This window comes from Coccinella septempunctata, chromosome 1, assembly GCF_907165205.1.
Source record: "Coccinella septempunctata chromosome 1, icCocSept1.1, whole genome shotgun sequence".
NCBI classification, from domain to species: Eukaryota; Metazoa; Arthropoda; class Insecta; order Coleoptera; family Coccinellidae; genus Coccinella; species Coccinella septempunctata.
This window is the reverse complement of record NC_058189.1, coordinates 58,580,197-58,594,022: the sequence shown is the minus strand read 5'-3', so window position 1 is coordinate 58,594,022 and position 13,826 is coordinate 58,580,197. Positions and strand designations below refer to the sequence as shown.

General features: G+C 34.9%; 1 protein-coding gene across 1 annotated transcript; it reads right to left on the bottom strand.

The window, feature by feature from the left end:
- Nucleotides 1–2,706: 2,706 nt before the first annotated feature.
- LOC123313796 lies at nucleotides 2,707–11,385 on the bottom strand. The gene is made up of 3 exons (XM_044898819.1): nucleotides 10,651–11,385; nucleotides 5,864–5,961; nucleotides 2,707–4,401 (listed from the first exon to the last, which is right to left on the bottom strand). The coding sequence occupies exons 1-3, from the start codon at nucleotides 10,672–10,674 to the stop codon at nucleotides 2,874–2,876; spliced, it is 1,650 nt and encodes a 549-aa protein (XP_044754754.1). The 5' UTR covers nucleotides 10,675–11,385; the 3' UTR covers nucleotides 2,707–2,873.
- Between the last annotated feature and the right edge of the window lie 2,441 nt (nucleotides 11,386–13,826).

The following is a 13,826-nucleotide window of genomic DNA, read 5'->3' as shown; positions in this document are numbered from 1 at the left end:
CTTCTTTGAGGTTACCAGCTTAACTTACAGTAATAGCAATTTTCGAAAGAACTTATTCTTTCATGGGGACCATGGTGTCACTGGTTACTTAAATATTCGTCAAGACCAAACAGTTGCACCGATTTCAGAATATGTATCACTTTCAGGTCTACGATAATTTTTTTGGGAGACCTTCGCAAAATTCCGAAAATATGAAGACCGGACGTTTGCACTGAGATCTATGAAATTAACGACCATTTAAAGTTTTTTCAGTTGAGGAAAAAGATGATAGTCGGATGGAGCCAAATCTGATGAATAATGGGGGTGTTCTAGTATTTCAAACCCCTAAGAACGAATTTTGATGAGAGTGGTGTGCAGGGGCATTGTCCTGCAAAGACAAAACACCTTTGGCTAGCATTCCGCGTCTTTCTCTTTAATTTTTTCCCGTAGAGTGGTCAGTAATGTCGAATAGTAATCTGCGGTTATTGTTCTACCCTTATCCAAAAATCAACCTTGATTACTCCATGGCAATCCTAAAAAACTGAAGCGAACTTATCCAGCAGATTTTTCGACAGGCATCTTCTTAAGTCTTGGAGAACCAGAGTGTCGCCATTCCATCGATTGTTGCTTTGTTTCCGCATCGTATAGAAATCTACCCAAGTCTCATCCATATATCCATAGTAATAATTCCACAATTCGGTTTAAGAAGTCTACATCGTTTTCAAATCGAGCATAGATCGAACTCGATGCTTCTACCCTTGCACGCTTTTGGTCAACATTCAAAACATTTGGGGATCCATTTTGCAGCAATTTTTCTCATGTCCAAATTGATGTGAATTATATGATGAACAGGTTTGTATGAAATATTCAGTGCTTCAGATATCCGTTTAGGCCCAGTTCGACGGTCTGATAAAATCATGTCATGAACTGCATCGATATTTTCGGGGACTAACATAGAAACTGGCCTTCCTGATCGGTCATCATCTTCAATGGAAAATTTACCTCTTTTGAAGCTTGCAGTCCAATTTTTCACGGTCGCATACGAAGGACGTTGATCACCAAGGGTATTAAGTATATCTTCGTAAATCTGCTTACCTCTTAACCGTTTTAAATTCAGGTACGTGATCATGGCTCGATACTCCAATTTTTCGATTTTCACAATTTCGGTGGACATCTACTTTCTTGCATCGAGGTAGATGAAATTTCGAGATTTATTACCTACTAGAAGAGTTGCTCTTTCAGAATATGTATCACTCAAAGATTATAGAGTTAGGTTAGGATAGGTTAGGTTAACTCTATAATCTTTGGTATCACTTTTAGCTTTATTTCTGTTGCATAGATACAGCCACTGGAAGTAAACCAGTCCAGAAATGTGAGATTGTCCTTTGGTCTTACCAACTTAGAATTATAGTAATTTTTGAGTGTTTTGAAAGTATAGGGACCATTCATCATAGAAAATTTGGTGACATTGTTAAGAAATTCATTGATTTCAGAAAATTTCCACTATATTTTTCACAAGTTTATTCGTACAGCTAAGTTTTTGCTGCTTTTATCACACTTATATTCCTTCTTACCCTATACTATTAATGTATATTTTCTTCACAGAATAATATACTCACCGATAGAATGAAAAAATTAATGTTTCCAACTCAATGGAACATACAGCCATTTAAGGAACTCGAATCTGTTTTATTTGGTTCCTGAATACGAAACCTAGATATACAGGGTGTAAATGAAAAGTTACGAAAAAAATTAAGAGTTCATTCCTTGTCAGAAAATAATGTGGGTTTTTCATATAAATTTTTCTTTGAACAGCTGCTTAAAGATGCCACCTGAAAAGTAATTTTGAATTTTTTTCTCAGAACCTGAAAATTGAAAAATCGTTACTTTTCACAAAAAATCAGAAGAAACTCTATTTGTTCGAAAATACTCTGCTGAGATTTTGTCTAACTACTCTAACGAGGCCATGAAGAACAGTGTAATTGTCCTAAAATCGAGAGGGATTCCGGAAATCAAGGTGATTACTTTAAAAAAGTCAAACATTGATCAAAACACCTACTTATCTTCAAAATCTTTCATCACAATTTGAGTCCAAAGTTTACTGAAAAGAAACAGTGATGGTGTAAAGGATACTTTTGTAAAAAATATTATGTCTCGGAAATTCTACGATAAAATTTAATATTTATGTAAATTACTGCAAACTTATATTCTATAGCTACAGTTCATTCCCCATCTTCACCGATTTCTAATTCAATTACACGAGTTGATGTGTTTATTTCTTTAAAAAATGCCCTTTCTTGCAAGCAATAAAGATTCACATGAATGGAACATTCATGAGAGACAGGGAGAGCATTAATGTTAGAAACAAAAGATAATTTTGCGCGTTCATGATCATTTACCGATGTCATTAATACTTTCAGATCGATTGTTGTAGCTGAACTTAAATTAAAATTACAGAAGAAACTAATTAGGCAATGTTTCCTTAGGTTTTTTTTTCAATTAACTCAATTAGTCAATTAGTCCGGGAATTTCACTTATTTCATGGAAGATTGAAATGAATAGGCCAGTTCACCATAATTTCTCCAATTTCAACAAATGTATCAGCAGAACTGGAATAGGAATTGGTCAGAAGCCAAACGGCGAAAAAATCAATTTTTTTTTCCTTGTATCATGGCCACCTAATAAGTCGTGTGTATTTTGGATTTTGTATTAAAAAAACAGTTGCAATTTCGATTTATTGAATAAAATAACAAAATTCAACAACAAAATCGACAATAAAAAACTATTCAACAATATTAATAAAAATATACGAGTCAGTCAGTTAAATATAAATCTTTATACAAAATAAAATAACTTAAACCTAACTATATACAGAGAAAGGTACTATGATTGCGCTACGACGGAAATGACCAACTGGTCTTTTTGGTTTTACTGGAATCATTTGTACTTGATGTTGCAGTTTTTGAAATTTCTTCAGAACTTCTTTTCGCCAATTTGTTATTGGTCAAATTCTCAACTTTACTTCCTGATTGGTCTTTCCTATCCCAACCATGTTCAACATGCTTATCATGGTGATCAGGACTAGGGAACCATTCTGATATGATAACTGGTCGCCATATCATCTTCCATCCCGGTACCCAAATATCCTTGTAACTTTCAAACCAAACCTTCTTCCAATCTTCTTTCCACTCCAGTTTCTTGTCTGGGAGCCAAATCTGTTTCTTCTCCGTCCTCCAGATTTGCTTCCAGGCTTCTTTCCATTCCAGTTTCTTGTCGGTCACCCATATTTCTTTCTTTTCGGTTCTCCAGATTTGTTTCCAGGCTTCTTTCCAGACGAGTTTTTTGTCGTCGACCCAGATCTGTTTCTTTTCTGTTTTCCAGACTTGTTTCCAAGCCTCCTTCCATTCGAGTTTCTTGTCTGATACCCAAATCTGTTTCTTCGCGGGTTTCCAATATTTCTTCCAGATTGGTTTCCAGATTAGTTTCTTCTTCCATATATCGTGAGCAATATATTCTGAACCATCGTGACCCTTGCCCAAATAATGCTTTCCGGGAATTCCTTCTTTCACCCAAACTGGAATGTAATGCTTTTTCCAAGCTGGCACTTGAATCTCTTTCCAAGCTGGGACTTGAATTTCCTTCCACACAGGTTTCCAGATCTTTTTCCATGCTGGAACTTGAACTTCCTTCCAGGCGGGTACTTTAATTGGCTTCCAAACAGGTTTGTATATCTTTTTCCAGTCAGCTACTTTGATGTCTTTCCAAATTGGTACCTTGATGGGTTTCCAAACTGGTTTCCAGATCTTTTTCCAGTCAGGTACTTGGATCTCTTTCCAACCTGGTTTTTTGGTGGGGACCCAGATCGGTTTCCAGATTTTCTTCCAGGATGGGACCCAGATCTTCTTCTTGCCAGGTTTCCATATCTTCTTCCATCCTTTCTTCCATATCATCTTCTTCTTCCAATAGCCTGGATCGTGGTGATCGTGATGGTCATGATGCACTTCGTGGTGATCTTCTTCAACGACGTGATGTTCTTCAACGGTTCCTCCGAAGTTGTAGCCTCCATTTCCTCCTAAGTCTCGACCTCCACCTCCTAGGTCATGACCACCGCCTCCTATGTTATGACCGCCGCCTCCTAGGTCGTAGCCTGAACCTACACCGGTTTGACCACCGGAATAATCATATCCTCCTTGGTTGGAACCTCCATTATCATATCCACCGTGACCCTGGGATGATCCACCACTATCGTAGCCTCCTCCGCTTGATCCGAAAGATCCACCACCACCACTTGCTCCAAATGATCCATGGTTGCCACTTTGATCATATCCGCCAGCTGCTGCGCCAAAATCTCCTCCTTGGTGGCCATCATTGAAGCTTTGCGCAGGCGCTGGATAATCGTAGCCGTCCCTTCTCTGAGCTTTGCTGAAAGAAGTGTTTCATATCATTATTTTATTCGTATGAAGATAATAAAGAAAGGATTCTTTAATGAATCTAATTGTTATAAATATAACCGATATATGTTCCTACGTATACCAATAAGTAACCTTGAAACTTGTGAATTTCGATACCGTTTCTAAAGCTATCTCCAAGGATTATGGTCCTTGCTCTATACCTAATCCTTGTGTCGTCTCAGTGTGAATGTGACTATTATAGAATATTATGTTGGAATTCGATAGAGTTCAAAGAACTCATCGATGAAATGAAAGTGGATGTAGTTTGATGAAGCCGTCTTCAAATTAATGTGTTTTCATATTTTAAAACTTGCTTTGGCACCAAAACAGAAAAACCATTCTATATTTGTATTCATAAATGGGTTTTTACTGTTTGAGTGTAATGTTCGATAATTATCAATGCTGAATTTATATGGTAAGTATACAACGAACACAAAATCGAAAAATGTTCGATGCGAATGTATGTTGATTAATGGATAACATTAGCAATCTCTACTGATTATCCTATAATGATGAAATGCCTTAGGATTGTTCAATCATTTCTTCTGTTATCTATTTCTTATTGTAGTGGAATCATTGGTTAAAAACCATTCATAAGAGATAGTCTTAGTAAAAAATTTCGCACCATGATATCCATCACATATATCTTCCATCTGCACAACTCATTGAGTGCATCTTTTATCCATTAATTCATATTTTCTGTTCTGTTGAACAGTTGACGTACCTATCTACAGGAAATGATGCTGGCAAGTAAGGTGAAAATAAAAGTGGATAATGATAATGGTGATAATTGTGCTGCACAAGTGCACCAACCTTTTATTGTTTACTCGACAATCAATCCCATTACTGTATTGTTACGAATTAGACATACTTAGTCAAGAAAGTAAGTTTTTTCGACTGCGAGTGAAATTGAATTAGGAACAAACAGAAACTGTAGTTATTCTTATTCTCTTTTCCTAAGTTTTCAGTAGGTAGGTAAGTAAAAAAATCATGCCCAGGGGAATGGTTTTTGGCTGAATATAGATTTTCTTCTTGATTCAACCGATTTACTGTCAGTGGATTTTCAGAAAAGGACTGAACTGTTAAAAAATCAATTTTTTTTTGTCAAATTCCATATAATATCACATAATCGCAACACAATATATGAAGAATTAAAGTAGGTTATGGCTCTGCTTTTTCCCAAAGGTTAATTTTTAAAAATATTCAGCCATAATTTAAATAGTTCCAGCAAGAAGAGGTCTGTGAGGTTGATCTGGTTCAATAAGAATAAAATGTTTGTTAAAACAGTGATTTCAAGAGAGACAAGAATCAATACGAAAAATGAGACAAACTAAAATAATTTGTTATTCTCATTTCTCGAACATAAGTAAAAGAAGCAGGCTTTGACCATCATTGGTTGATAATAATCACTTTTTGCTAAGCAAACAACTTACTTTTTGGTTTCAGTTGCAACTTGGTCAGTTGGCTTCCTCACTGGTTCCACAGCTTTACTCAGGACCAATGTAATTTCTAGGATGAGACCTAAGAAAATCTGTAAAAAAAAATTTTTTTTTGAACTACAAAAATATGAAATTCAAATTTTACTTCATTTAGTTTCTGACCTCAAATTAAGTTTCTTCAATGAAGTTTATTTCTCAATATTCAACCTTCTTTTCATTATAATGCAGGAATCGTGTATTCTGTGGTCTGACGGACTAACTGTGCAGGGTGTCCCAAAATCGAAGTGCTAGAGTGAAACAGATGGAAATTTTTCGTGCTCTTTTTCAGAGAAACCAAGAATGGTGAAAACCGTAGCCTCCGAGAATCCTTCGTTTTTGAGTTATCAACAAAAATCAAGATTTTGACGATTTCGAAAAGTTCTCATAACTTTTTTGTCTTTTAGCTACAGATCAGAAACTTGAACCCTCCTTCTACAGGAATTTTTTTGCGTAGAATTCACTGACAACCTTAAAAATTATTTTCTTCCCCAATTTGGAATTATGAGGCAAAGTTTTGTTTTTCCAAATGTAAACTATCATTAAATTTGTCATCTCTGAATTGGAAAAACAAATCGTCATAAATCTCCTCAAAAAGGTGCCCGTAGAAGGTTGAAGTCAAAATTTAAATTTTTGCGGATATTTTGCTTTGTTTCTCTGCAAGTGAAAGATCTCCGAAACGTAGAATCTGTTTTGCTCTAGCTCCTCTGCTTTCCAAGATTCACTAAACGTCGAATTTAGGTGACAGAAAGAGGAAAAATTAAGCACAAAATGCATATCTTCAATATTTACTATTATTCAGAAAATGCTCAAACAGGTCAGCTTTCAATTTCAATCACGTAACTATTCATGCATAATTGTAGATTTAGTTATGCACCCTTCACTAGGGTTGGGGGATAGATGAGTTCAAATGGTTATAACTACTTATTCTTCAGAATTGAATAGACCTTTTGTTGCTGAGAATGATTTATATTTATTGGTTTTTATAGGGATGAAATTTTTAAACTTATTGAATTTGATTTTTTATTTTCTTATATTCATAGGTTTTAGGAGCTTATTCGTAAATAAAAAAAATTATTATCCATTCAGACCAATGAACTACTGAATTCCCCTGAGCTCTATAATGGAAATCGTTAATGGACAATACATCAGAGAAATGACATCGATCAAATTTCTCTCTCGAAAATTTTCCCGAACACCTAGAAATGTGTTCAGTTCCACTTAATAGAACCATGCTAATTGAGAAGTTGTGCATTTTTTCCCAGGTTGCGTGACGTTAACTTCGATATTTTTAAATGCCCTGGTACCTGGTAATTAGAGAAAGTTATTTAGTCTTTCTTGGAGCATCAATTTTTTTACTAATTGCTCACTTTATTCAAGATGCCACGGTGATTTTGGTCCGAAAATTGGGCAATGCTCTCTCGGAGAATCATCTAGCGGAGAATGTTGAGATGTAGGTTGAATTGTTCATCTATTTCAGAGTTTTGTTCGATAAATCTGTACATGCACCTGGACGAATGCCAACTGATTTGGTGAAAGTTGTCGATGATATTGCGAGAAATGAATTGGACTGATATTAATGTGTTTCTGAGGAGATTAATGTCTGAATTAAAAGAAAGGATTGAGCGAACAAATACAGCGAAATTTTTGTGGTAACAAAAAAATTATAGCTCTGTGGAACTTGCTGCAGCTCTTATGATTTCTGAAAATTGGCATTTGGATAGTCAAGGCATATAACGGAATTTAAACTTTTATGTTTTATACATACGAAGATATTTTTGTGTAAACTTTCATTTTGAGACTTCAATAATCAATGATTGACTTTGTCAAGTTCAAGAAGAATTCCACACCTTTGATTGAATCATCTGAATTATAAGAAAATGAAGGACGAATTGAGTCTTTCAATCATCAGTCATCTTTTAATTTCCAATATTTTTAGAGATTCTCTATTCATTATTGTATAACTTGACACGATTCATTGAAATTAGAAAGGCTGTTGATATCGAATTCGTTAACTTGACGTTTTGATGTTTCTGAAATTATCATGATATCATCATTTACATACATCATTATTTCCTACAATTCCTACCATTTAAATTGAACATCAAATGTCACATAAACCAAAAAATGGAGTTTCTATTTTCGTAGCCAGAAACCAAAAAGCAAATATGACTTTATTTAACGCAATTTTTTTTGTGTATAGCACCCTCATTCAACAGAAAATTTCTCGTTGACGAATCGAAACAGGAAGCTGCATAAATGAAATAATCACAGTTTCCTGGACATCTCGAAAGAATCCGGTTTTGTGAAGATGCAAATTACTGAAGACAAAACACCTGTTTCTTGTTTTCATATACATATGCACGTTATGTAAAGAGGAAATAACACTGACACTCGGAAGAGAATATGAATAAAATTAACGCTAGATATTTCATAATTATGCAAATATCTCCATCTTATGATAATGTTGTTCTCATACTTGTGCCACAGTTTCTCTGAATTGCCAAATCTGTTACGATTGAATCAATCATTAGAACTGAAACGCCCTTATGACGATAAAAAGGATTGCAAATTTATAAAATCTGAAAATTCTATTCAATCCAGAGTGATTTGTTATGATGCTGTTGTTTGAGAATTGGCATAAAAATTATAACTCCAATGTTATAATATATTTTTCTTGGTATCCCTCCTTTGCAGTTTACAAGACCGAAAACGAGATACTGGACTTTGGAACCAATCAGTACAAATTTTCTCCATTTAATAATCAGAACTGTTGTATAACTGCCAATTTTCATCCATTGTAATTTTTGCAAATTCATTCATTCTAAGAATTTTGTTAAAATGTTGGTTATTATCGAATTTTAAGCCAAAAAAAATCTATCGACTCGAAAGGGTAGGTTAGGCTTCTTATGGTTCAATAAAGGGCAATATCCACCCCATAGTTTCGTAGTTGGTGTGAATATTTTTTTTCCTAATCATCCCTTAGGTGAAATTAAGATCTGGAAATTTTTTTCCACCGAGAAGTTTTTTCCACCGAGAAGTACAATCTATGTTTTCAACTTCAGTACGACTAATTTATTGGACCTTAAATAACATCCTGATGAATCAGGAACAATACGAAGGCAGTTCTGTTTGAAAATATGTAGTTGTTGAATTCATGATTTGCTTACACTTACTGCTTCAAAAGTTTGTGGATTGAGTATAAAATTTTGGCGTTTTTACTGAGAATGACTTAATTAAACGGCTAAGAAATCGGAAACATCAAATGCACTTCATGGTTAAATTTTGAATTTCCACATCAGTTAGTCGTTCCCAAAATCTCATTGTAGGAATACATATGTGTCAACTTTACAATTTGTAAAGTTGATTGAAGCAGATCAAAATTTGCACTGCAATTATGAGTGAGTCAGTACAGGGTGGGCAAAATTTGTTGTCTACTGAGGGGATCTCGAGAACCATATCAGCTAGAATAAAACGGATAAAACGGCAAATCTAAAAACAGAATAGGCCTATAATTTTTAGATTTCGAGTTATAAACAAAAATTGAGATTTTAACGATTCCGAAAAGTTCTCATAACTTTTTTGTCTTTGAAGTTCCAGATCTGAAACTTGCACCTTCTTATGCACTTTCAAACGTAGAATCTACTACCAAAAGACTTTTTTTCGAATTCAAAAATAACAAATTCAATAAAAGTTTGCATTTAAAAAATGAAAGTTCACCTAATGATTCGAAATGAAAAAATATTTTGATCTCATCAGTGGATTATACAAAAAAGTGCCTGTAGAAGGTTGAAGTTTCAGGTTCATAACTTCAAAGACAAAAAAGTTATGAGAACTTTACCAAATTGTCAAACTCAAAAAAGAAGTATCTTAGGAGGCTGTGGTTTTCACCATTCCTTGTTTCTCCAAAAATGAGCTCGGAAATATGTCATCCGTTTTCTTCTAGCTGTTATAGTTCTCGAGATCCTCTCAGTAGACAACGAATTTTGCCCACCCTGTCCAGTCTGAATCATTCTTTTACAAAGGAGAAATACAGAGTGAGTAAAAAGAAGCACAAAAATGATATCCTTGGTATTTACAATTCTCTAGAAAATGTACGATCATATCAATTCTCATTTAAAATTACCCAACTTTCCAAACACAATTGAGGAGTTTGACGTGTACCCTACGAGGGGTGGAGAGTGGTTGGGTTTTTTAAATGGCAACTTATAGGGATGAAAATGTTCAATTTGTTGAATTCAGATTTTGATTTTTTCAATATATTTTAAGCTCAATGACGTACACCTGAGAAGTAATGGATTATTTTCGAATTTTTATTGGAGGTGAGGTAATTGAAGAAGCAGGATTCGAAATAACGAATCATTTCATCTCTATAATTTATGAAAATACCCCATCAATGATCAAATAATCCTCAGCAAAGAAAGGTTTTTCTATTTGTTGTACAAAAAATTAGGGTTGCCATGTAAAAACACAGATAACCTCAAAGAAGGTGAATGACACACTGCCCAATTCAACATAAGAAGTATCGCAATTTAGGGTAAAAATTGACCTTAAATTTTCCTACAAAATGGTAAATACCGAAGATATCTCACTCAGTATAAAAAACAGTTTTTCTAAATCACTTCATTACACTGGAGTTAAAATTAAGCACCCCCATCGCAACACCCCTTTCTAAAGATCACTATTTATCACCGAAATCATCGAAAGCACAAGAAGAAAAAAACAAAAACAGGAAATGCACTAACCACAAGGTTCCAGTGGACCCTCATCGTGATTTTTCGGGAGCCACCCACTTGAATACGTTCGCAAGAACTGTTAACTCATGGTTAGTAGCAAGGTCCTCATCAGTTATATAGGCTCGGGATATGGAAGACATCCTCACAGGTGGGGCATTTCCACTTTCCCCTGGATCCTTAAGAACGTCGCTCGTATGTGCTGCAAGGCCAAGCGCCAAGGCTGGAGGTGAAATTGCCATCTATCATCGTTTATGAGTTGTGTAACAAGTGTTAGGTGCTCCAAAAGGATCTATCGGAGCAAGAAAACGCTTTTTCGATCTTCGAGAAAAAATTTGCGATGAACTTTCGCCAGACTTGATGTCAACGAATTCTAGTGGATCGTTCTACGCTAATACGTGATTTAAGTTATGTGTGGCAGATAATGAGATAATACCGGTGCGTTACCGGAGGTCAATAACACGATCAGATTTGCTGAATGTTCGGAATTTTGAAGGCCACTGCATTTACCGGAGTTTTAAAATAATAAACATAAAATTTGTGCTCCCTGAAGTCTTATATCGGTTCACATAAAGTCTCGAATGGTTCCATTTTTTATAAAAAATCCATCATTCCAGATCATCCTATATACTAATCTGAGGCTGCCAAGTTACCGTCAAAACAGTTTTCGGAAAAATATGTTGGAAATTCTGAGAACCACCCTCGTGTACTTCATTTTGTATTAAGGAGAGCTAAAAGCCGTTTTCTGTCTCAGATGGGGTAGGTATATGGTAACAATAAAGTCCGAACATTCAAGAATATGCAGCATACAAACGATTTATCTGAGAACTTTGAATTGTATCTTTTTACGCACCCTGTGTATTGGAAATGACTATGGGACGTTCTCAACATACAAGAATGAATTTTTTGCATGGCAGCATGAGATTTGTGTGCAGGGGCGTTGTCCTGCAAAAACAAAACACCTTTGTATAGCTTTCCGCGTCTTTTCTCTTTAATTTTTTCCCGTAAAGTGGTCAGTAATGTCGAATAGTAATCTCTGGTTATTGTTCTACCTTAACCAAAAAATCAATCATGATTACTTCAGGCAATCCCAAAAAACTGAAGCTAGAACTTTTCTAGCAGATTTTTGGACACGAAACTTCTTAGGTCTTGGAGGACTACAGTGTCGCCATTCCATCGATTGTTGCTTTGTTTCTGGATCGTAGAAATGTACCCAAGTCCCATCCAAAGTAACAATTCGGTTTAAGAAGTCTACATTGTTTTCGAATCGAGCACAGATCGAACGCGATGCTTCTACCCTTGCACACTTCTGGTCAACATTCAAACATTTGGGGATCCATTTTGCAGCAATTTTTCTCATGTCCAAATTGACGTGAACTATATGATGAAGGAGTTCGTATGAAATATTCAGTACCTACTTCAGATATCCGTTTTAGCCCAATTCGAAGGTCTGATAAAATCATGTCATGAACTGCATCGATATTTTCGGGGACTGACACAGAAACTGGTCCTTCCCAATCGGTCGTCATCTTCAATGGAAAATTTACTTTTTTTGAAGCTTGCAGTAAATTTTTTCACGTCCGCATACGAAGGACATTGATGACGAAGGGTATTAAGCATAGCTTCGTAAATCGGCTTATCTCTTAACCCATTTAAATACAGGTACTTGATGATGGCTCGATACTCCAATTTTTAGATTTTCACAATTTCGGAGGACATCTTCGTTCTTTTAATTTATTGCGTAACTCTGGTTTACTTTTTTGACCTCAAACTTCATACTGACACTTCTTATGAGTTATTGTTCGTTGCTATGGTAAAGCAATATTTTTTTATGCATGGAACTGGTCTAGGCTAACTAGATATCAATACATCCTCGTAGGGTCGTACTTAGATTTTTAGACTTTTGGTAATCATTTTCAACTTTTTCATCTTTGTCATTTTGATAATTTTGTTTGGGTGATTTTTGATGAAACGAACCAGTTCTACCTTCTGTTGAAAAAAAGTCTCAGTTTTAAATACACCCTGTACACTTTTTTTTAGCAGACCTTAAAGATGACACCTGAAAAGCAGGCCTTTTATTCATTTATAATTTTTTCTTGGAAACTAAAAAAACTTCTCTCACTTTTCAATTGATAAAAGTGAAAGGGCAAGAATTGTGTCATTAAAATTTTTCGATATGTTGGTAGTCTTCAATTATTCTGAACTAAAAATCAGTTTATCAAGCTACTGTCTGTTTTAGTGAAGTGATAGAAAATATTACCGGATTACACCTGCAGAATGAAAGTTGTAACGTATTTGAAAAAATAACACAGATTGGTGTAGTAGAAGCTGAGCATAACATTCCAGAACAAAATTTGAACCTTCAGAACTCCCATAGCCTATTATGATAACGAAGTTCGCTCTTACTACAATTCCCATAACAGAATTTCTAAAAACTACTATAACATATGACAAAATATGCAAGCATCGTATAATCAAATTATAATCTAATTCGAATTAATACTGCTGCGCATAAGGAAATGAATACGGAATTATTTTAGCACTATGTTTGTTCATCGTTTCCGTCGATGGAAAAAATCAAATGCGATGTTATGCAACAATTTTACACATGAAGAACCCTTGAATATATTCATAAATTGATTATTTCTTGCCAAATTCATTGTGAACATTTCTTTCAGAGAAAATTATTGTTCTTTTCCACCGAAAACTTTATGATTTATTCATTCGGTTATGAAATGTTTCGTTTTTGATGACGGCTACCTTCTGGAACATAGAGCAAATAAATTTTTCCTGTTCGGAATGCATAAAAGAAGAAGTTTTTTAACGAATGTTCCAACATTTCGTTGTCAAGCTAGCTGTGGAACTTTGCAGATTGATATTGTGTGCTTGAGCTTGTTCATGTTCATGAATGGTTTTATGTCTACGTGTGGATACAAGCTGAAAATTTAATTTTTCGAAAAGAAATTTAAAGAGACAATCCCCTAGTTTCGAAACATCATTTAAAAGCTTCAAATTGACATTAGGAATAGCTAGTAGCGTGTAAAACTAATCGTATAATCTATTATTTATGGCAATGATCCAGAATCTTTTGATCAGACTTGATTATGAATTGAGAAATGGACCTGATAAATGTTGTGAACAATTCTTGTAGAATTCACTCGTACTACTAACAGGTGATGATAGTAATG